The sequence below is a fragment of the Engraulis encrasicolus genome, chromosome 22, assembly GCF_034702125.1.
Source record: "Engraulis encrasicolus isolate BLACKSEA-1 chromosome 22, IST_EnEncr_1.0, whole genome shotgun sequence".
NCBI classification, from domain to species: Eukaryota; Metazoa; Chordata; class Actinopteri; order Clupeiformes; family Engraulidae; genus Engraulis; species Engraulis encrasicolus.
In genome coordinates this window covers 19,112,557-19,136,297 of record NC_085878.1, presented here as the reverse complement: position 1 = coordinate 19,136,297, position 23,741 = coordinate 19,112,557, and the positions used below count along the sequence as shown (strand labels likewise).

Genomic DNA, 23,741 nt, shown 5'->3' with positions numbered 1-23,741 from the left:
CAAGTTTCCATACTGGACAATAATGAATCAAATCAACCATTTCCATCAATCTGGGGTCTGTACTACAAATGGGTTCAACCTCCCCAGAGGTAACCTAGTGTTTACTTGTTAGACCGGGATGATCAACATTTTGTTATCTGGTGTTAACTGGTGGTTGATTTAGAGGTTTTTGCACACAGCATTCTGGACATTCAAGTCACTCTTGAAACTGAGATTTTCCAGAGCTTCCCAGACACCTTTGTAGAGCTGAATTGATTGTAAATGCCCAATGCCTCGCTCTACATGCTGTGAGACAGGGTGATGGGGTCACCAAGACCAGTCAAATGACTGATCACATGGGTGGCCTTTTCTTTCTGGTATGTGCTGCGAATTCATCTCATTTTCATACAGCTGCTGTGTCAGTGGAAATCGATATGAAATCACCTTCATTAATATGCCTGGTGAATTGCTGGTCATTTTATTGCTTTACCACTACTTTATGGGAGCACACACACACACACGCACACGCACACACACACGCGCTACTGTTGCATAATGATTAGTGGTATGTATTGTGTTCTGTGCCATACCTCAATAAACTGACAATGACAAAATAATGATGCAACTATATTTCTTTCTTTCAATTTCATGATTTGTTTAGTCACATTAGTCAGAACAGAATATTGCAAGTGTAAAAAACGTATGAAACGATGGTTAGCAATGTCTACAAAAACACAAGTCGTTAAATACACAAACAAGTTATTAAAGAGGCAGGCCGTCTTCATCTTTTTAAGTGCCAATGTTAAAGGGTATACGTTTGACTACAGGAGCCCAAAAGTCAGTATGTTACTACTGTTTCCCATTGCCGTTAATGGGCGTTTTCTTCCAGTCATCGGAGTCAAGGAAAGCCTTGAGTTTGGGACGGGCGGACATCTTGGCCACAAAGGCCTTCAGGGCCGGGAAGCTGTCCAGACAGGTGGCACACAACACCTGGTGGTTCAACATCACCTCAAGCAGACTGTAGTCGGCAAATGACACCTGTAACAGAACCACAAACACAAAGGATTACCAAAGGGGTTTGATTGTGGGCCTACCATTTTATTCATATACTATGCAAGTGCATGATGATGCATCGTACCTTGTCTCCGACCAAGAAACCAGCCTTGTTTTTGGCTAGGTACGCGTCGAATTTGGACAGATGGTCAGGGAGATCCTTGAGGTACTGGTCCTTTCCGGTGTCCTGGGGCGCAAAAATGGCATTTATAAGACAGATAACAAATCTTCTCTTTACATAAAACAAATCCATATTGACAAAACAGTGGAAAAATTGTAGCAATTTTCATGTCCTACACAGGGTGGCCAAAGAGTATCAGTTGGTTTGTGACCAAGGTAAGCTTAGTAATTCTAGTACTCTAATGGTATCAAAGTCTCTCTGTGCATTGTTTATCCACGACAACTTTACAACACGATAACTGATAACACAACTGTTGAATGTCTCTGGCAATGAAGTGTTCATTATCTACAGAAAGAAACACAGTTTATATAACAATCTCTGATAAGTATGTCACCTGAAAACATTTAGCAGTTGCAGTAATAGTTTATCCTTCACCTAACCATAAATGGCAAATGGACAACTACCAAAGATGGTCTAGAAATAATAAACTAACAATACGGTGTGGTCACTCAAAATAGCCACACTACCATTATTCCACTCCACAGACCTTCATTAACACCTGTAGAGTCCAGAGAACGGTGCAAGTTTTTTTTTTGTCTCATGTTAGCAGAGCAGGAGAGATGTAATCCCTATTTCAGAATCATAGTCTCAAAAGGTCAGCATTAACACCACTTACATATTCCTGATAGATCAGCTTGCCGTATTTAAGGCGGAGGTCTTCCACACCGTCATTCATCATGTCAATCAGGGATGCCTCTTTGTTGTTGCTGCCATATGCACCTGGGGGAAAAAACATGAAAAATATAAATTGGTTACCATGCTTTTGGGACAACACAGACACAATAGCAGGCAAAAGTTCGGACTTTTAATTTAAGGTACACACTTTGCCTTTTTAAAACTCTGCTGCATTACAGAACAGTGATTGAAATTCATTCATGACATGATGCCAAATCATTTCAGCTGACTGAAATACTTGTCAATCAAAATGAAATTGAAAAAACAAATGGACATGACTGCTAAAGGCAATGGCAATAGGAAGTAGTCATGGTAGCTTTTGTTGTACTTGCAGACGTGCAATATGTGACGGAGATGTAGTGTAGATACGCAAAACATAAATGGCTCAATGGTACAGCTGATGCAACGGAATACTTCCATTTAACATTGCACAGTCAGCGCAATTTTTTTAAATTTATGTTCGGTCCAAAGTGTTGTTTGTCAATGATTGCCTGACTGGGTGCTGCCTTACCGTGGGTACGGCCCAGGTGCCGCAATATGGCGTTGGACTGGAAGAGCTCCAGGTCTCCATCTTGGAGCTTGGGGAGCTGCCCAAACACCTGTGAGATGAAGGTCAACAGACAACTGATGTAAAATGAGTGAAGCCACTAGAACACCAGTATCAACAAGAGAGAAGAAGCCAAATGTTTTTGGACACTTAAGGTCAGATGATGGAATGCAACAGCATTGACGCGTTATGTAATTCACAAGTCCATAAATCCTAATGGAGAGAACAGCTGCATTCAAATAAGCGGAACAGTCAAGACAGGATCAGGATCCCCCATTTCCTTCTTCACCAAGAAATGCCTTAAAGGTGCAGTGGGTAGTTTTAACAGTACCATAGTTTAGTTTATTTCCAAACGTAATGTGGCCCTGTCACAAATGTGATCTTTTCCATGATTATTAATCTGGCATGGTTTTGCAGCCAATGATGTCTGAATTAACATTGGGGATTAAAATGGAGATGATGCATCTATTCATATATGAAAAGTGTATATTCCCAAGGCACAATTACACTTAGAAAACAATGGTGGTAATATTAATGAAATAAGATGAAATGTGTGAATGAAACTTATCTACAGTAAAAGCCAAAATCATTGCTTTACCCTTCCTCTACAGGTCCCAGATCAGCTTGAATGACTTGGGGAAAATATAGTAAGTGACACAAGGGGATGACTTGAGCTTGGATGGATATTGATCACCATCGGTCATTAATGAATTAGTATCACCTAGTCAGAGACTGTTAAAATGTGTTCTGAAAGTACTTTGGCATGGTATTATTATGGTACTTCCTTGAGTCTGCAAACTTCAATGTGTTCTCTTATTCTCAGCACTGACAATACATTTCTGATCTAGTATTGAGCTTATTAATGGTTGTGCATGATCCTTCAAATAAACAAATGTCCAAACTCACACAGGTGGCCTTGAGGTCTCCCTTCATCCAGTCATTCTCATAGTTGATAACCACCTCCTTCCACTCCTGACCCTGATCAGCCAGCATGATCCTCATGGCACCGCATCGCCCTGCAAGTCAGACACACAGACACACAGACACACAGACACACAGACACACAGACACACAGACACACAGACTTAGTGTGCTCGACACAGTCTGGAAAGTAAATCATCCCAGCAGGATTCCCATAGAGATCAAATTCCGGCAGCATTATGTAACCAATAGTTATGCTCCCACAACACTACTGTGCAAACTTGGCTAGAGTGCCAGGTTAACCATTAAGTGCCTGCAGTTTGCTAGATGTGATATGCAAAAAGAGCTGGTCAGTGATCCATCCTGTGGTAGAACCACTTTTGCTTAAGTGCAAAACAGTCCCAAACCCGACAGGCCCCTCAACTATTGCTGAGTAGTGTAGGGGAAAGCATTTAAGGCACTTCACTGGAGATGTTTGAACTCCCAATAGTTTCTAGTAGCTTGAAATGCATAACGTTTGCCATGGATACATGGCAGGTGATTTTATGCCAAATAGGCCACTTTACTGAGGTAAACTGAAGTAAAGAAATTAAGTGACACATCACACCAATAGTCCAAACACTGTCAGAACATTAAAAATCAGCCAAACTACTTCAGCTGTAAGTAGGTCACATGCCATTGATGCAACAGGCTTTGTTCTTGCCAAATGACCATGAAAAAAATAGGTCAAATGTGTTACTTTGATGCATATTGTATGTTCTATAAAGTTTAACAAAGACGGTGGAGCCGTTTACCACCCAAAACGCCCTTCAATGGTATAGTGTAAACCTGCTTTGCACTCCATATTGTCCATAAATAATAAAGACGCTATTGTAATTCCACCCAAAGGGAAGGGAGCGCAGCAGACCAGACCCCTTAGTCATATGACTGGATGCCTTGGGGATTCAGCAAGCCTACCTCGCACAGCAAAATAAGTGATGGTGTATGGAGCCACTGAAAAAGAGAGAATGAACACATGTTACCTTTAATACAAACAGTGCGCATGTAAACACCGCCGTCTAGCCATCAATCACCAACTTGGTTCCACTTCCTACAACAGTGTTGCCCTGTAACCCACTTGCGATATAGACGAAGATAGCGGTTTTGGGCGTATGAGGAACGATTTCCTGCACAAAGACTTATGCAATTTGGCATCTGGCCAAAAGCCAAATTCTCTCGCGGTGCAGAGCAATATTACAATGGCGCACAAAACGTATTGGGATCGGCTTGATTTGTAAGCTACTTTGTCATTCATTTCGCAAACTTATGTCGAGCATGCACACTATATCGCATGGATATGGAAACGCCATGGTCGAAGTTCCAAAATGAAAGGTGCAATCTTGCAGCTGTTTGGATTGCATGTCCACAATCGAATATTATCACAAGCCAACAGTGCAATTGAAAGCCATTCCTTATTTTTGACGTTGACAAGTGATAGTGGAGCGATATTGTGTCAGTTCATGCAAGCCAACTTTGGCAACGTCAGGGGTCAAATCAGGTTGATTTATTCCGTCTACCACTAGTCGACCATAAGACGAAGTTACCTGCAGTCACAGTTTAGCATTACCAGGCGCACTAGCGCGCACATGTAGCCTATATAATACTATGCCTGTGAAGACTCATGCATCCAGGTCATGCTACATATTGCACTTACTGTTGAGTGTTGGACGGACTTGATCGGCTTTTCCAAGTGGGACAAAGACGCTGGCTGTTCAGCTGTCAGTGAGTGGCGAGGGGCGGCGCCAGGACGCGATTTTATACGCGGCCGTCTGTTTCTGATGAGTCATCCTGAGGTGGAGTTTAACCATGTAGTTCATGCAGATGTAGTTTTCTGATAACGAAAATATTCACTGTCTTTACTTTTCATTGTTGTAGTCACATGCATTTATAGGCTTGGGGTGATATTTTATCATTTGTGACTACTACTAGTCACATGAAAACAGGCCACAAGCAGACCCAAGGACATTTGAGTTAATCATAGATTTCTGAGAGTGCTCTGAGATTAAGCTTTAGTTTACAATGAACATGGCAATCTGGCAACATCTGAAGAAGCTGTGCCTTTTAAACGCATTAACTCTTTAAAGGTGCACCGTGTAATATTTTGATTTGTTTATTTCTAGAATCCATGCTGCCCATTCACAATAGGCTACCTTTTTCATTAATACTTACCATCACATTATAAGTATTCATTATGACTGGGAAAATTGCACTTTTCATACATGAAAAGGGGGATCTTCTCCTTGTTCACCATTTTGAATTTCCATAACTTGTGATTTTTAGCTGCAAAACTTATTGTTGTTTGGGCATACTAATAACTACTGATTTATATTAGTTAGTCAATATTCATGAAAAGTTCAAATTTGGCAGTAGGCCGTACATTTTCGATGAGCAGCAACGTTGCAATACCCACTCCGGCCACAATCTTACACAGTGCACCTAATGTAGAAAGCAGAATATTCCGTCCTGTAAGAAACTGAATCATTCAGTAGCTTCTTCAAGACAAGCGGTTCATCCTGCCATCCACCCCAAAATTTCACAGCAACATGTCGCATATAGTGTCATATATTTGTTAACAAAATGTTGTTTCTCCTGTGTCATTTTGCCTTTTTACGCACTCTGTCAGATTGACATAACCAGCCACCAATACCAATCAAAACCAATACTCAATTAAGGAATCCAAGTCTATTCAAGCATTCAGAAAATGTGGTTTATTGCAGTTTAATAAAAATGATAACTTAATACAGTGTATGACAATGTTACTGCTACATCTCATGGTCTTATTGTTTTCCATTGCCATTGATGGGTCTGTTTTTGAATTCGTCACTCTGGAAGTAGGCTTTAATATTGGGCCTAGCGCTCAGGCGATCTTTGTAGGCCTGGAGAGAGGGGAACTTGTCCAGGGCACTTGGGCAGAGCACCTCGTGGTTGAGCAGCTGGAGCAGTAGACCATAATCTGCAATAGAGATCTAAAAACAACGATACACAATACTGGTAAGAGGGCAGTCATACCAGATGGCATACTCTGATGGTAGCTTGTAGTTTTCCACAGGACACGGTCGTTATGGCCTACCAGTGATGGTTAACTAGAATGTCTATGGTTGCATTTAAACTTTTACCGATGCATTTAAAACCAAATGACAATAATAAAACTTTCAGTATCCCAAAATATCAGCTTTGGTAAGGGCAAGTCGAGGTCACTAGACCAGTGGTTCTCAACTGGAACAGTTTTGGGACCCACCATTTTCCACTCTCATTCGGTCGCAACCCAATTTTTTTAGCGTTCAAGTCAATTCAATGCAATTTTCAAAATGTAACCAAGACTCGAATGACTGGTTGCACGCTATCTATCTCGCATAAACATTCAGATTGTATCTATGACGACAGATGACATGGAGTTCACTAGCCTATCAAAATAAAAGTTGTAAATTGTTGCAGGAAAAGTTGGATTTTTTTTTTTAGAATTTCATTTTTTTTTACACCAAGGCCCCGCGAGCCACCCATGACCCCTCCGCGACTCACTTTTGAGTCACGACCCACCAGTTGAGAAACACTGCACTAGACCATAATACAGACCTTTGGTGCCTGGAGACACATAGGCCTATACGCTGCATTCAGACTCATGAGATTTTCGCTTTTTTAATAAAAATGTGGGTGTGTTACAGCTAAATGAACACATTCTAATGCAAGATGAGGGTCTAAGGGTTTAAATTATGTCATGTTTTTATGTGCATCAGAGGCTAAGATATTTAGGTTTTTATAGGCTCAGGGCAACTTTTCCAGCAAGGGCTTAGGCATTCAGGAGGTGTTTTTTGCAGGTGCTTAGGCATCAATGGGTCAAGGTTTCAAGCGGCAACCCTGCGGTGTGGCTGGGTCAAAGACGTGCAAAATGAAATTGTCATTCAGTGTAACGGATAGGCTACCTTCTGCTGACTGTAACTGTAAAAAACATGACTCTTTTTATTTTATTTTTTTTCCCCAGTGAATTCATGAAAGTCTCGGCTGTCATTCATTCACTTGAAACAATTTTAAAATCATGTTTTTTTTACCGTTACAGTCAGAAGAAGGTATCCGTTACACTGAATGACAATTCCTTTTTGGACGTCTTTGACACTTTGCACAAGTGTATGTTGAGCAGGTTTATCTTGCGAATGACTACAGTAAGCTGAGTGTGTGTGTGTGTGTTGCAGATGGAACCAGTCATGTTATCTTTAGGTGATGCTCAGTAAGATATGGTAATTACCTGACTCCCAACGAGGAAGCCTCCCTTGTTACCGGCGATGATCTTCTCAAAGCGTTCCAGGTCACATGGCAACTGTTTGATATAGTCAGCCTTCTTTGCATCCTGCAGACACACACACACACACACACACACACATTCACATTCGTACTTGTGGACTGTATGCATTTTGTATTTAGACTTTTAATAATGCTATTGTCATTAATGTTACCACTTACATATTCTTGATAGATTAGTTTGACGTATTTAGTCAGAAGGTCTGACACTGCCTCATCCATCATGTCAATGAGGGCGGCCTCCTTTTCATTTTTGCCACAAAGTCCTACAGTAAACAGAGTATCTTAATTGTAAGTCAAATAGATTATTTTGACAAATAGTTTTCAAACACTCAAAATAGATTTTTTTTACCTACCCAGCTTTTTTGCAACATGTCGTCGAATGGCATTTGACTGATACAATGTCAGGTCGCCATCTTCAAATTTTGGCAACTGGCCGAACAGCTAAAATGAATAACAGAATGAAAGAAGGGATAAATAAATAGGCAAGGCAATGCAAAACAAAACAACATGAAACAAAGCAAAAAACAAAAGCATAAAAACAATAAAAGCACAAGGCATGGCAGGTAAAAACAAACAGAATAAAAAGAGGCAAAGATAAAAGCAAGAAACAAGAAAAAAAAATGAGAGATAAAAATACCTTTGGATATCTAAAAGAAGGCGGCAGAGAAAAGCTTTGCCTGAATAGTAGGGGCATTGACTCCAGAGCTTTGAAACATAGTAGCTAAAGGCAGCCTCACCACACTTTGTTTTGACATTAGGTAAAAGCAGCAAGTTTTGCTTTATAGATCTTAGATGCCTAGTTGGTGAGTACAGCTGAAACATATCCAGCATGTAGCTGTGCCTCAACCCATTAAATGACATACATACAATGATATGAATACAATGACATTTAAGAAAAAGATGAAGTTCTTTACTTCTTTGGTTATGTGACTCAAGTCAGACTGTGTTTCTTTATGGATATTGCAATCAGACAAAAGGATGTTGTTGATCTGATTTACTGCTGACGCTTCTCTCCTTGATCTCCCAAAGGATGTCATTAAGATGTACTATGTGCTGAGCTGTGTCTCTCGGGCTCCTGATATTCAGTAGCCTGGGATTTTAGTTTCTCTGACAACCAAAACCTGTTTGCTCTCACCGCAAAGAGAGACCAATCATTTATGCCTCTTTTCCACTGCCGGTTTTCTGGTAGGCAGACAGCTCGACACAGCGCGACTCGGTCTGCGCTTTTTGCTTTTCGATTGGGCATGATACAGCTCAATCGCAGAGCAATAAGTGGCGGCCGAGTCGCGCTGTATCGAGCTGTACACAGTAAATTTGCCAGTGTTAATTTTGCAGTGTTAAGGCTTATTAACACTATTGGAGTAAATCCAACACCAAATGGAGTGAGATGCTCTCCAGTGTCAGTGACAAATGAAGTTGTTAAATTGTCTGGAGTTAGAAGTACTCCAGAGAGCCCCCGCCTCCTCGAGGTGATGGAGTTTGTCTGCGCCATTGTATGCTCCCCGAAACTGCTTTACTCTTTATAGTGTTAGCTTAACACTATAAATCTAACACCAGTGTTTAACACTGATCTGGAGCAGGACCAAATAGACACTAGAACAGTGTTGATTTTAACTCTTTAAGTGTTATTTTAACACTGTAAAATTTACTGTGTAGGCATGCCAGAAAACCGGCAGTGGAAAAGAGGCATTAGTGACTCCTGGCCTGTTTGTATTACAAATCCTTATGGTGCTGTGCAACTTGGGCGATTAAAGAGACTGTAAAGTAGCCTGTAGCCATTGATGCATTGACGTATGCTTAAATATGTGGTAGCACTCTAATGCATCATACAATCAGTGATATGACATCACCTAATGTCTTCTGTAGCAGATCAAGATTTGGTCATTACAATTTTGGTGCCAATAAGGTTATTACAGATAAGGGGCTCTGCATGAAGGCGTTAACTAATAAAGCTGTATGTGACATGTGACATGTATGTTGGAGTTTCCTCTTGATCTTCAAGTAACTCACACAGCTATTTTTCACAGTGCCTTCCATCCACATGTCGAAGGTGACTGGAACCTCTTTGAATTCCTTCCCCTGGTCTTTCAACATCAGCCGGATGGACTCAGCACGACCTGTGAAAAAGAAACAGATAGGTTGTGATGTACAATGTCCTTTACTTTCTGTAAGTGAAAGTATCAGTGCTTGCAATTTCACCCTCATGTATAAATGTATATCTTTTTTCCACAATATTTACCATTAGACATGCATGTATTTTTCTCTCCTCTTTTGACAGTTTTGGTTTATGACATACTGTGGAGTCTAGAACAACCTGACCATACAGACCTGACCATACTTGCACAGGGAAGAGAGCACAGCTAAGCGCAGCACAGCGCAGCACACAACAAACACAACAAACACAACAAACACATGTGATGCTCACCTCTTACAGGGAAATATGTCAGCACAAAAGCCACTGCAACGCAGATTTAAAAATGCAGTCAGCAAACACATTGCTCCATCGATAAAAAAATTATAATGAATCATACAGCATGATAGACCTCAATAAACACGAAACATAGCACAAATACAACCAGCCCAATGAAGTATGCGTTTGTATTGGTTTTAAGTAGGCTATTATTAAATAGCCTTTGCATATCAAACTTCAGGTGTATTACAGAAGGCTCAGCTATCTTTTCCCAACGACACACATGAAATAGGTCAATAAGATAAAACCGTCTTAAGCGATCACTTACTTTCGAGTTTTTGTCTCACTACAGTGCAGCAAAGGTGTTCAGTCAGTGAATGAAGGGTGGAATATTTGCCAGGCGAGTATGTACGTGTCTTATATACGCCCAACCTTGTGAAAACATTTTTTTTACTCTGATCCTTAATCATTTGCCATCGCATTTGCCATTGTCTAAGGCATGTGTGTGTGTGTGTGTGTGTGTGTGTGTGTGTGTGTGTGTGTGTGTGTGTGTGTGTGTGTGTGTGTGCGTGTGCGTGTGTGTGTGTGTATGCATGCGTGCATGTGTGTGTGTGTGAGTGCTGACATATGTAAAGTCAACCTGCCTGTGCTGTTTGTAGACACGCCTTGCCTGTATATTCTGTAAAGTCATGATGGACCGGTCAGGCCAGTCAAAGCAGACACCTGCAGCAACCACAACCAGAGATAAAACATTTGATATTATGTGCAATGCATCTCAATTGAATTCATCAGTGAGTAGCCTATTTGTGGGCCTGCTGGCGCCTATTTGTGCTCTTGGGCCAGTTCACTCTTTGCTGAGAACACTGAACTACATCATAACAACAAAGCAATGACATTACAGACAGCCTTAAGTAACAGATTAAGACTTGAGCAGAGCTACAATGAAACAGACACAGAATGTGCAGAGTCATCCTGTCTGTTTGCAGCAGTTGGACAGCCATGGCCTAATGGTTAGAGAGGCAGTCTTATGATTACAGGGTTGCTGGTTCGAATCCCACCCTTACATCTCCCTACACCTCCAGCTATGGCTGAAGTGCCCCTCAGCATGGCACCTCACTATTTGCTAACCAAGGCTAACCATTTGCCACCTGTATTGCTCCGGGACTTTCCAATACCCTGTATCTAAACAACTGTCAGTCACTTTGGAAAAAAACATCACCCAAGTGCAATATAATGCTATCGTAATGTTACGTCATGTCTGCAGCCACAACTTGCACTCCTCTGACCTGCATATTGTGTCTTGTGTGTATTGAGTCATGCTCGGGGTAGACTAGGCCCAGGTTGAAACCACACAGGGAATAATACAGGCAATTACACAATTAATCATTAAACCAAATTCTGATCTTAACCCCTTAGCGCAGCACCTATGTTATAACCTTACTGTCACCAAAATTGTAATGTCAATGTCTTAATCTGTTACTTAAGGCTCTCAGCACTGTCATAGCAATGTTGTTATGATGTAGTTGAGTATTTTCAGCTAGTAGTGAATAGGCCCGCCGGCAACCCCATCTGCAGTTAGAGGCTACGTCTTTTCCACATCTTACACATAGAGTGACACATCTTGTGTTGGCTGTGGTTTGTATTGGCGTGCACTGCATACTGCACCACCTAGAGGCATACATACTGTATGTAATATGTGTAATGCATAGAGCCAGATACCCCAGAATTCGTCCTTAAAACATAAAACTTGTTCAAACATCCTTTACATGATGGTCGCATGTACAAATTTCACATAATTACTCAGTGAACAGCTAAAATCAAACCGATATAAGCAAAGGGATGCATACAGTAGGTTCAACATACCTGGGCTGTTTTTAAACACAGCTTGCTCTCCTTTGGCATGCACAGTATTTTAAGATCTTTAGTCTCACGCAATATAGGCCTAATAGAACAGAATTACTCAAAGGAACGTGACAGAAATGAAAATGCAGGATATTTAGAGTCAACTTGACTGAGCCGTTTGCAGAAACACCTTGCTCTTGGCCTGCACAGTATACTTTACATGGTTGTCATGGTCGCCAGCTCAGGTCTAGGTTGACCTGCCGCAAGCACAAACGGGAGCAATAAAACACCTGGTAGCCTTTTGTGTGCAATGCATAGGGCCAACCACACCTGAATTTCCCATGAAACGTCTGAAATGATTTCATGTCTTTTATGGGATAATCTCAAATAACAAGGCTGAAACAAAGCAGATATGGGTTGTTTGGGTTCAACCTGTTTTGCTGACATGCCTTCCTCTTCTCTGCCCCATATTTTTGCAGAGTCATGCTTGTTGTTAGTATAGCCCAGGGCTAGGGTGACACCATTCAGTGGCCCGCAATTTACACTGATCTCACATATCACCAATCACAAAGGGGGCAATGAAACACCTGTTGTTTTGTGTAATGAATACAGCCAACTACACACTTAAGTTCCTTATTAAACATTCAAAACGTCTGTTCTAAAGTGTTTTGCATGACAGCCTCACATAATATAGCACAAACAGCTGCACAATACGTGGGTCCTGGTTTTTTTTTGCCTTACAGTATTATACTGAGATAATTTGCATGTTGTGAATTCAATTATCCTCTAACATATTAGCAACTGCACAGGTATAATGCAGGGGTTCTCAATCTATTCCAGCTTTGGGCCCACTTGAAATGTTCTCAAATGTTCAGGGCCCACCTCTGACCCAATAAACAATACAACTCAAACAAAAAGTCAACAGCAGCACACACACCAATATTATGTTGATTTTATAGAAAGCAATTTCAAGGCCCGATAGGAATACTTTCAAGGCCCACCAGTGCGGCCACGGCCCACAGTTTGAGAACCACTCGTGCCATAGCAACCTCACTCACGAATCCATTATTAAACATCCAAAGACTCCATCCATGGTGTGAACTCAATCATTGCATGCAATTAAAAGATTTTACAGTAATTTGGCGCGGCGGCGCCGCCTACTGTACCATCAAAATGAAAAGTGCTTGTGTTGTGTAAAAAAAAAAAAAATGAATGAACCAGGAGAGCATGCCATTCTGAGGCGGAGTCGTGTTACCTCTAGGGACCTCATGGGGGCACTGTTTGACAGCTGTGAAAACGCTGGCAGCACCAACAGAGCATTGGTGGCGAGGGTATCCTCACTGTTTCACTATTTGTCTGAGTGTGTGCATTTACAAGAACAGTGGAATGGAAGGGCAGCACTCAAGTAAATGGGAAAATGTTTCTCTATATGAGTGCAGAAGCATGCTAGATTTTCTTTTTTTTAATATCAAAATGGCCTCACGGTTAATCCAAATCTAGATTACGCAAATCCACTTCCGAAAATTAAAAGTCACTAAGATCATACTCAAGACAAGCAATTTCACAAAAAATCTTTATATATAAACTGATCAGAATATTAATCAACTCATTTAGATGCACCACCAACTACAGGTCATTTGTATTGTATAATCTTGTGATTACATCGACCATTTTATTTGTAATCCATTTGTAAATTATAAACCAGTGCTTATGCATCGTGTGTGTGTGTGTGTGTGTGTGTGTGTGTGTGTGTGTGTGTGTGTGTGTGTGTGTGTGTGTGTGTGTGTGTGTGTGTGTGTGTGTGTGTGTGTGTGTGTGTGTGTGCGTGTGTGTGTTGGGGTTGAGTCTGTAGATTATATCGTTAAGACAACATTTGCTTTTCCTGACTCTGAACAGTTTATCCATAAGCATACACTACACAGATCATCTGCAGGCGCAAACATAATTAACATCTGTATTTATTCTAATAAAATATAGTTTTTGGCATTATGTGCATAAAAAAGAAAATGTACTTCCTGACTAGTTTGGCCAAATACAATAAAATGATTCAAAATGTCATTGCAACATAAAATAAAGTAACATTCAAAGACACAATGCTATTTTAGATTTTAGTTCTTGCTCTATGCTCTTCCGAACAGGTTTTCAGTGAAGTGAACAGCAAGAAAAATAATTGAACTCACATGATTTGTTTTCAGTCATACAGTATATAGTGATATATAATTACGCCCAGTTATGTTATTATAATCTCACAGTATAGTAGTTTCCCCAGGTTCCATCTTCCTAATTGGACAGAAAAAAACATGAACTACCTTTAAAGGTCCAGTATGTAACTCATGAACTTGTTCATTATCAATATATGAGTAAAGAAATGCCCTCTTCATGAATATTTATCAAACACCATCAACTTGAAGTATTGAAATTGGTCTCTTACATATACATGAACTCGGGTTGTCACTCCATATTCATGAGCCATATTACTGTAATAGCAGGTTAAGGAAACAGAGGATAAAGCTTCACCTGTCAAATTTTGTCATGACTTGAGTCGTGGATGTCTAGGCTACTTCTAGAGATTAAACCAACCATAGATCATGAAATGTGTATTTTGAGTAGCCTAGTAAACTAGCGCCACCCGCTGGCGGTCAATTTTTATTTTTTTTTACCTGCGACTAGTCCAGCCTTGATCCATAGCCGTGAACTGTCAAAATGCCCTTAATCTGGCAAACCAATCACAGTGCAGAGATGTGTTTTGATGTGTTTTGAAAGAGGAAGTGGCGACGAAGCCCGCGGTGCTGGGAAAGCACAACAACAAGAAAGATGACACTGATTGGTCAGAGCGTTGGCCGGGGCGGGTTGCTCTCATCAACAATCTTCTGATGTATCATTCATCGGGGCCAGACTAAATTAAACATCCAATCTCACATTTAGTCTGGTTTATCAGGCTATATTTTGAGATGTGTTATGAAGAGTTGACGGGATGAGACTAAGTTACACATTGGACCTTCAAACATTGCTCAGTGAAGTATAAAGCAAAAAACTGTAATAAACAATGGGCACATGTAAACAATCATTCTAACAGAAGAACATACAGGTGGTCATAGACTATATATACAATGCTATATAGAGAACTCATACATTCATGCAGTCCTCTTGTGCTCAGGTGACATACATTCTGTTTACTCAGCTCTTAACTTCAAAATATCAGGGGGAAAAACAGGCAATCAAGTTTTGTGACAGAAAACTCAAAGTGCCCTTTCCAGATCAATGCATATATTATTGGAACTGTACAACTTTACATTGACACCTTGAGTTTTTTAAGCAAAGTCTTACACTTAATTCTGAACACATTCTCTTAAAATACTCATCTTGGTTTGGTGCAATACACAAAACATAACATGATGAAGGATGATTCACAAAGTGATTGTTATTGCCATAGCTTATGATTTCACCTGGACATTTTTTTATATATAAAAGCTAAAATACCCTCAACTATGACAGAACGAAAGTGTGTCCCTAAGAGAACATTGTATACAGAAATATTGTCAGCAATATCATAAATATACTTCCTATTTATATTTGTAATTGTGAATTCGCATACTGGGTAGTTACATTGACTTCCACGTAGACAAAACAGTTGATTGTGGGAATGAGAAACAACTAAAATAAATACAAAAGGATAAATAGCATAAATATGACACAACAAACATGACAAGGTTGGACAGAACATGTTATTAAAAATGTGATTTCCCTTTGATAAGAATTCCACAAAGAGTCTGAAGGCAGTCTTTTGCCTCCTACAGTAGGTGTTGCCTTGAGTCTGTTAAGTCAAATTGTCCACTGCTTTCATATCCAAACATCAGATGAGCTCCACTGTGGTCCACGACGTTAGGGCCAGTCCAGGGAGCAGACCGTCTGGCCAAATTAGCAGTCAAATTAGCAATTGTAGCAGTTATTTTAGCAAAGTTATTTTGTATGTTTCTGTGGAGGTGGGGGCAAGGGGGCGCAGGGTTGTTGACTGTGTGTGTGTGTGTGTGTGTGTGTGTGTGTGTGTGTGTGTGTGTGTGTGTGTGTGTGTGTGTGTGTGTGCGTGTGTGTGTGTGCGTGTGTCCGTATGCGTGCGTGTACGAGTATGTGTAGGACAGTAGAACAGGGGGATGTTATTCGGGAGGGAGTCTTGCCCGGAGCACTAATCCATGTAGGATCGGCAAAGATGTTCTTAGTTCCCAATAGAGCGTCTCCGTCTCTGGGATCGCCACTGCCCAACATTGACCTGCTAGACCTGGGAGAGCGCCCCCTGTCTGCCCCTCTGCTACTCGCAGCGTATGGGGCCCAGGTTGAGCTTGTCGCTGAGCTTCTGGATGAGCAGGGACAGCTCCTCGGTGGCCTGAGACTTGTCCTCCAGCAGCTCGTAGCGCAGGCTGGAAATGTCCTGCTTGATCTCCTTCAGCTCACCTGGAGATTGAGGATCGAGGAGAGGAGGAAGAGGAAATCACCTTTACTCACGACACTTGAACGCTGCATGAAACTAGGCTGCTCCAGGGAGTGATTCAATTGTATGAGGGGAACACTCAAATGCCTTATTGCTTACTGTATATTCCATTCATATGCCATTCACTTTCACTTGTCTTACAGTATATTCCAAAGGCTACATACTGTATATGTCATTCATGGCTGTTAAACAAACACTGCACAGCACAATCATCCTTTGGTCAGATTGATTAAAATGGTGAATAGCTTACTGTATCATTTGCCATTTTTTTTTGTTATACACCACACAATCAGATACCTGATTTTAATTGACGAGCAAAACTGTTCTGCCTGAAGTCTTTATCTAAAAATCACAAGAGCCACAGATACATAACAAAACATGCAATTTAAAAGGTGCAGCTATAGCTTCTACATCAGTCCAAAAAAAGAGAAAATAATGTACAAAATAGTATACTACTATTAGGGCTTCCGCACACCAGCTCCGACAGCACAGCAGAGCACTTTCGCTTCCAACACAGTTCCGACCCCCAAACCCAATTTCACACGAACATAGCATTGATAGTCAATGGGCGGTGCCGACAAAATAGAACTTGTCTCTAATCGCTATCCGACATCCGTGAATGTCCGCGGACATTGGCGCCAGTGTGCAGGGTTCTATTGACAACAATGGAATCTAACTTTTGCGGAGCAGTGCTCAGCACTTTGTCGGAGCCGGTGTGCAGAAGCCCTTATGCTACTGAAATGGTATGTGAATATGGAGCAACTCCAAAACCAGATTTAGCCAATGGTGCTCACCTTCGTTGACCTCATCGTTCTCCTTATCAACTTGTGCTTTCAGAACGTAGCGCTTAATGAGCCGTTTCATGATTTGCTGAGAGAAGAAGCAGGGCAAGTTAACGAACGACAGGAATGAAAGGAATGAAGAGAATGACAACCAACTAGAATAGCATCGAATAGCATATCTATCTACTCCATAGGGGTGTTGCAGATGTGCTACCTGATAGCGTGTTGGCTGGTTGAGGATGCTGTTGAAACTCTGGGACTCAGTAATGCGAATGTTGGCTTGAGTGAAGAGGTTTAACTGCAAACACACCAATAAAAACAGTGCAATTATATACACAGAGATTACACGCATGCTATTTAAAAGGATTAGCAAGATACATGGTTGATAGTTGATAGTAACGCCTGCAACGCACACACACGAGAGAGAGAGAGAGAGAGAAACAGACAGACAGACACACACACACACACACACACACACACACACACACACACACACACACACACACACACACACACACACATCGCTGCCCTGTGTCTGACACTGAGAGGCTCTGAAAAGATACCAGCCTCCCCCGTGTCATGAAAATTCAATGAGTCAGAGGAAAAATGGCTGCATATTTCCAGCTCACGGTAGGCTATGTGTCTATGAGGCCATCCCATCCCATTTACCTTTCCCCTTCTGCTATTCAATTAGCCGGCTGGAACAAGGTGATTAGAGGTGCACGTGTGCTAATGGAAGGGCCCTAGACATGGCCCTAGAATGACATGAATCACCGTAATGCTGTTATGCTACATGTTTAAGGACGTTTGAATGAACTTCCTTAAAGAAAGATGACTCATCCCCTCCTTATGGAATCAGCGCCACACACCACGGCGGAGCGGAGCTGAGCTGAATTCATCTGACATTACAAAGGCTTTGCCATTCACCTCTTGCACATCAACGGTATTGACTTTCTCCTCAGGCACAAAGGCAGCAGCTGCTTCGTCTTTCTATTTTTCAGTGTTTGTCTTTTTTTTCCTGGTTGCTGCTGTTGTGGATTTTCTTTTCTTTTCTTGGTCATTTTTTTTCTGATGCAGCGTTTAAAATCAATTGCATTTCCAGCCTCGGGGTAAGAACCCCAATGAGTTTCTAACAAAGGGGATACAACCTGTGTCATTTATTGTGGCAATAGATTATCATGCAGGGCCACATGTCGGCTCTGAGTGCACCACGGCCTTAAGGGAGGGAGAGCGAGAGAGAGCGAGAGAAAGAGAGAGAGAGAGAGAGAGAGAGAGAGAGAGAGAGAGAGAGAGAGAGAGAGAGAGAGAGAGAGAGAGAGGGAGAGAGAGAGAGAGTGATGGGATTGGCAGCTAAAGGATAATTGAAGATACATTAACAGATGAAGCCAATGAAATGATACATTCCCCCAGGACTAGAAAACACATATCATGGAGATGGTACAGATAGAGGAAATACACCCAAACAAAAATAAACAAGCAGACAAAGGCATGGAAAGCACCAGCAATTGAAAAGAGGTCTCCTGACCTGGAGTGACAGCTACACCAACAGGAACACGTGTGCACACACACACAGACACACACACACACACACACACACACACACACACACACACACACACACACACACACACACACACACACACACACACACACACACACACACACACACACACACACACACACACACACCATAATAGGGTATATAATGATACCTCTGACCTAAAGCTAACGCTAAACACACAACACACAACCGTGTACACATAGATGGAGGGATAGACAGAGCGGCAGAAAGAGCAGAGAGAGAGAGAGAGAGAGAGAGAGAGAGAGAGAGAGAGAGAGAGAGAGAGAGAGAGAGAGAGAGAGAGAGAGAGAAAGTCGGTAAACAAGCTTCAGTATGTGTTTGGTGTTGATACCACAGGATTGGAGCAGTCCAGCCATGCACTCACAAAGAGGGAGCAAAAGAATTAGAGAAAGATGAAGAGTAAGAAAGTAGGGCTGTAACGATATTGTATTGCATGGAGATATCGGGATACACAGAGTCACAATACTGTATCATGATGCAAGAAGGCAGTATCGTGATATGCCCTTTCAAAGTTCTTTTACCCTTCAGTCCAGAAAACAACCCCATGATGGGATATGATGGTGCTTGCAAGCTTCAAATCAATTTCATTATTGATCATTAGTAGTTTCATTATTGATCATTAGTAGTTTCATTAAAATCATTAGTAGTTTCTTGTAACCTATTGTACCTGTAGATGATAATCAAAAAGATACATTTCAAAAATCGTGGGATGTATCGAACTGTAGGTCAAAAATCATTACACGAACAGAATCGTGAGTGGAGCCCTTGTTACAGCCCTAGAAGAAAGAGGGTGTAGGAGAGAGTAAGACTAAGGAGCTGTTTACACGTACAGTATATGGATATTTCTGAAAACGTTTATCCATAAACAAAGTTTTAGACAACTCCTTTTAAAAATACGATTTTAAAAATATCCCTTTTAGGAGGCTAAAGTGCACCTGTCACAATGGTGTTCTTTCTATCCATATACCATGTTTATATCTAAACGAAAAAAAAAAATTCTGCATTTGCACACGTGTAACCAGCACCCAAGAGAGAGTACATAACCAAGCTATCTAGCATTGATAGGTACCCTGGACTTGGAGCTGTCCATGCCCAGCTCGACATCCTTCTTCAGGTTCCTCCTGCGACAGCGGAGGCAGCCAACGAGGCGGCGTATACACTGGAAGAAGGACTTGGGGCTGGGCACGATGCTGAACGGGGGCGGCAGTGTCTTGCCGTTGTCAAAGTAGGACAGCCAAAGCTTGGACCGCGCAAACTTCCACTCCACATCCGCATCATCCTGTTGGAAAATCATCAGAAATTAGTAAAGATATAGGAGGAGGGCGCACAGGTAACTTTGAACAGGCACTTTGAACAAAGCATGCCACAATGACAGTACAATAAGCCATGCCTCACTGAATCAGTTGGCATCCTGCCAGGCCTTTTTGACATGTTGTGTTATTGTTGCAATATCCATTGGCACTGACACCCACTTCCCTAGCTGTGTTTTCATTGTTTGGGCATTCATCCACTGTGAGAATAATCTACTGCAAATGTCTCATTTCCAAAGACCTCCATTTGCCATGTCTCATTAACCTTTGATGAGGTAGATTGAGGTAACAGACACATGATAAATTCAGAGAACAATTATCTGTGAAATTACAGCATGTAAATGCTCCCCTTTTCTGTCTGTAAATGCAAAATGTGATTAATTGAATTGTATGTGCATCTAACAGTACCAGAAATAAGAAAAATCATCTACTGTAAATAAAAAATACGTGTCACTCACTGTAAAAGAAATTGTCAGTGGTTGGCCTATTGATATTACTCCTTATGGAACTCAGTGGGGAACATATGAATATAGCTTATGTAGGTGCCTAGATTGTCCTATTGATAGTTTGTTAAATATGATCAACAACTCATTCATTACTTGTCCCCCACCCCCCACCCAATCAGCGCAGAGACACTTTTTGGGGCCTTTCTCACGTCCAACATCCCGATTGCAAGTCGGTAGAGTGGTAGTGTGAAGGGAGTGACTGATATAATATCATATGTGTAATACAAGACAACGTTAAAAAAATAAACAAACATAGGAATGTGAAGTCATCGTTCTGAACTCCCTCTCTTGGTAGTGTGATGGAACTGGGAACGCTAAAATGTTGATGATATGTGCAATACAATGTGATGTGATAAAAATATACTACATAGGAATGTGGAGTCAGGGTTCTGACCTTTACAGTACGTATCTCCTTGTAGTGTGATGGGCATGAATGATATAATATGATATGTGTAATATCCTGCAATGTAATTATGCTATATAGAGCTTGAAAGTCCCGGCCCTTAGTTCCGCATTTCACGGGACCAAAGCTGACCATCTAAAAACATGGTAGCAAGTAAATATCTGCCGATTTCAGCCATTATATGCGCTGGGCTACAAATATGCTGTTTAAGAGGCTAGATATAGATTATTCATGCAGAAGTATTAATATTTTGTCCTGAGGCCGTCTGCGTGAAAAATGTGAAGTAACACACCCTTCTTTTGGCGTTTTGGGGTTCGTAAGAAAAATTCAAACAAAAATATCAGAAAACAACATATGTGGAGCTCGTGGCACAACTCGAAGGGGATCGAAATATCATTTTAATACCGCCATTGGATTACATGCTACAATTTTCCGTTAAAAACGCAGTTGAGGTCCCATGAAATCGGGGGAAGTGACGTCACTTTCGAGCTCTATATAGGGATGTGGAGTCACTGTTCTGGAATGTGGAGTCATAGTTCTGACCTCTCCTGGTAGTGTGATGGAACTGCCAACGTTATATGTTATAATATGTGCAATACAATGCAATATAACAATATAATACAGGTACATAGGTATGTGGAGTCAGGGTTCTGACCTCTATGGTAATCTGATGGGCGTGAGTGACATACTGTGATATGTGTAATACAGTGCAATATAATATAATATAATATAGGCATAATATAATATAATATAATATAATATAATATAATATAATATAATATAATATAATATAATATAATATAATATAATATAATATAATACATGGGTATGTGGAGTCGTAGTTCTGACCTCTATCTCCTGGTAGGAGCTGTTGATCATGGCGATCAGCATGTTGAGCAGCACCACCACCATGGTGACGTTGTAAATCCCGTACAGCACGTAGCCGATGTTCTCTATAAACTTGTGGTCATATTTCAGCACCACAGAGGACACCTCTGACAGGCCGAAAATAGACCAGAACAGAGTCTTAAAGCTCTCCTCCACCCTACGGGCAGGAGAAAGGAGAGAGAGAGAGAGAGGGAGGGAGGGAGGGAGAGAGAGAGAGGAAGGGAGGCAGGCAGGGACGGAGAGAGAGTCACTGTGAGACAAAAACAGAAAAAAAAGTAGGTAGGGGGGATTGTGATGAATGAGCAGCTAGCAGAGGTGCCTCGCAGTGTTAAAGGGGCCGCATCACCCTTAAACTGTGGCCATGTGTGACAGTTAATCAGACAGCAGTTGGTAGATATACACACAGCAGGTTAAGCCCTACGTCTTAGAAGTAGCAATGGCTGACGTGAAGTGTGAAGGCTCTGTGCAACCTTCCCTTTACTTCCTTTCCTATTTCTCTCATCCCTGTCTCTCTCAGGCCTTCTCTCTTCCTCTGCCTCCCACACAGCCTATCAGGTGATCTTATTTGATGTAAACAATCAGCCGTTGTGGGACAGTGTAGTACTGTATATTGAAGATAAATAGTTCCAAACATGTAGCACGATAGTGCTGTTTACTATCTGTGTGTTGATATGGAAATTCTTGCAAGCTCTGGATATAAAGTAGCATGCAGCCAATGTAACACGTTTGTAAGATGTGGTGTGAAGCCACCTAGGCATATGGATCACTTAGTTGGAAGTATAATGGTGCTCAATCCAAGACACTACACTGCAAAATAGTCATCTGAAGAGACAGTTATGGCAATGCATGGCATCCTAAATAATCTTCATTGCTGCTATGTCACTGCTAGACTATTGTCATAGTCTCTCTCTATCCCGGTGGTTTTCAACCTTTTTTGAGCAAACGGCCCCTTGACCTCATCATATGCCTGCCAATGCCCCCCTTAGGATTAAATAGTAAATTAGACTAATGCACCCCAATGGCACCCCCTCTCATCTGTATCTTTCTCAACGCCTATAGGACTCCCTAACACCCCCTGGGGGCCTGTAACACCCCTGTTGAGAAACACTACTCTATCCCCTTCTTGTCAGTGTAGGAAATGCTACAGCTTTACTGAAGAAGCCCCCTCCTGGGAACGCTGATGATGGCCCTGACCACAGACTGTTGCAGCACATTCTGTTCTACTGGCTGACTTCTGGGAGAGCTTGAGCAGCTGTATGGCTAACATATGGGGAGCCTGGTCCACTGTGAAATTACTTAGTTTGCTCAGGATTCCCTCATCCAACACGCTCCTCTTGGTTCCTCTTCAGTGAGTAGGCTATGAGGTAAGCCAGCGTATTCTCACTTCCTTGACTTAAGGCTTTTTAAAATAAACACAACTTTCTCTGTGAAACTTTTAGACTACTGTAAAATCAGCTTTAGAAGCACGCTTCACAGATTCACATTCAAAATATTCGGAAGACCGCGAGCTGAGCTGTGTATATTTCATTTTTCCAAAGCCATTTCATGTTACATTTTTCATGTTTGTACGTGTACCAAATGTGGTATGATTGCTTATATAATACAAGCTTTCTCATCGTATAGTCATTTGTCAAGTATGTCTAAGCAATTTTAGAAAGCTACCTTGCCAACACTTTATGTGTTAAGAATTCATGATGAGTAATTCAGCCCCACCAGCCTCTTAGTTTTATGAACAGCACTTAAGTTCAGTAAGTATGTGAAAAGAAGTAAGTGGAAGGACACAGTAGTTAGGAGCTCCTGGAGACTTTTAATGTTGAGGTGAGGCCATCAGTTGCTATGCC

At 41.4% G+C, this 23,741-nt stretch overlaps 3 protein-coding genes across 3 annotated transcripts in view; all 3 read right to left on the bottom strand.

Annotated features, from left to right (window-relative positions):
* Positions 1–593: 593 nt before the first annotated feature.
* On the bottom strand, positions 594–5,153 carry LOC134438503 (glutathione S-transferase P-like). Its single transcript, XM_063188078.1, has 7 exons — positions 5,050–5,153; positions 4,314–4,349; positions 3,342–3,451; positions 2,400–2,487; positions 1,830–1,933; positions 1,118–1,219; positions 594–1,017 (listed from the first exon to the last, which is right to left on the bottom strand). Coding segments are annotated over exons 1-7 (630 nt in total). The 5' UTR covers positions 5,051–5,153; the 3' UTR covers positions 594–828.
* Positions 5,154–6,080: 927 nt separating this feature from the next.
* Positions 6,081–10,504, bottom strand: LOC134439310 (glutathione S-transferase P-like). Its single transcript, XM_063189216.1, has 7 exons — positions 10,430–10,504; positions 10,117–10,149; positions 9,702–9,808; positions 8,045–8,132; positions 7,851–7,954; positions 7,636–7,737; positions 6,081–6,361 (listed from the first exon to the last, which is right to left on the bottom strand). Coding segments are annotated over exons 1-7 (624 nt in total). The 5' UTR covers positions 10,431–10,504; the 3' UTR covers positions 6,081–6,172.
* A 5,540-nt stretch (positions 10,505–16,044) lies between these two features.
* Positions 16,045–23,741, bottom strand: part of trpc3 (transient receptor potential cation channel, subfamily C, member 3) — a 50,862-nt gene continuing 43,165 nt past the window's right edge. Inside the window, exons 9-13 of the mRNA XM_063189217.1 lie at positions 21,862–22,057; positions 19,863–20,072; positions 17,426–17,509; positions 17,224–17,299; positions 16,045–16,392 (exon numbers count right to left, since the gene is read on the bottom strand). Of these exons, the coding sequence (XP_063045287.1) occupies positions 16,250–16,392; positions 17,224–17,299; positions 17,426–17,509; positions 19,863–20,072; positions 21,862–22,057 (709 nt within the window). The 3' untranslated portion in view covers positions 16,045–16,249. The remainder of the gene's footprint in view (positions 16,393–17,223; positions 17,300–17,425; positions 17,510–19,862; positions 20,073–21,861; positions 22,058–23,741) is intronic.

Coding starts and splice junctions, on each gene's coding strand:
- LOC134438503 (XM_063188078.1), bottom strand. Junction 3,452..4,313: donor CACTTATTTTGCTGTGCGAG/GTAGGCTTGCTG, acceptor TCTGACTTGCAG/GGCGATGCGGTGCCATGAGG. Junction 1,018..1,117: donor GTTTCTTGGTCGGAGACAAG/GTACGATGCATC, acceptor GTTCTGTTACAG/GTGTCATTTGCCGACTACAG.
- LOC134439310 (XM_063189216.1), bottom strand. Junction 9,809..10,116: donor GACATATTTCCCTGTAAGAG/GTGAGCATCACA, acceptor TCTTTTTCACAG/GTCGTGCTGAGTCCATCCGG. Junction 7,738..7,850: donor AACTAATCTATCAAGAATAT/GTAAGTGGTAAC, acceptor GTGTGTCTGCAG/GATGCAAAGAAGGCTGACTA.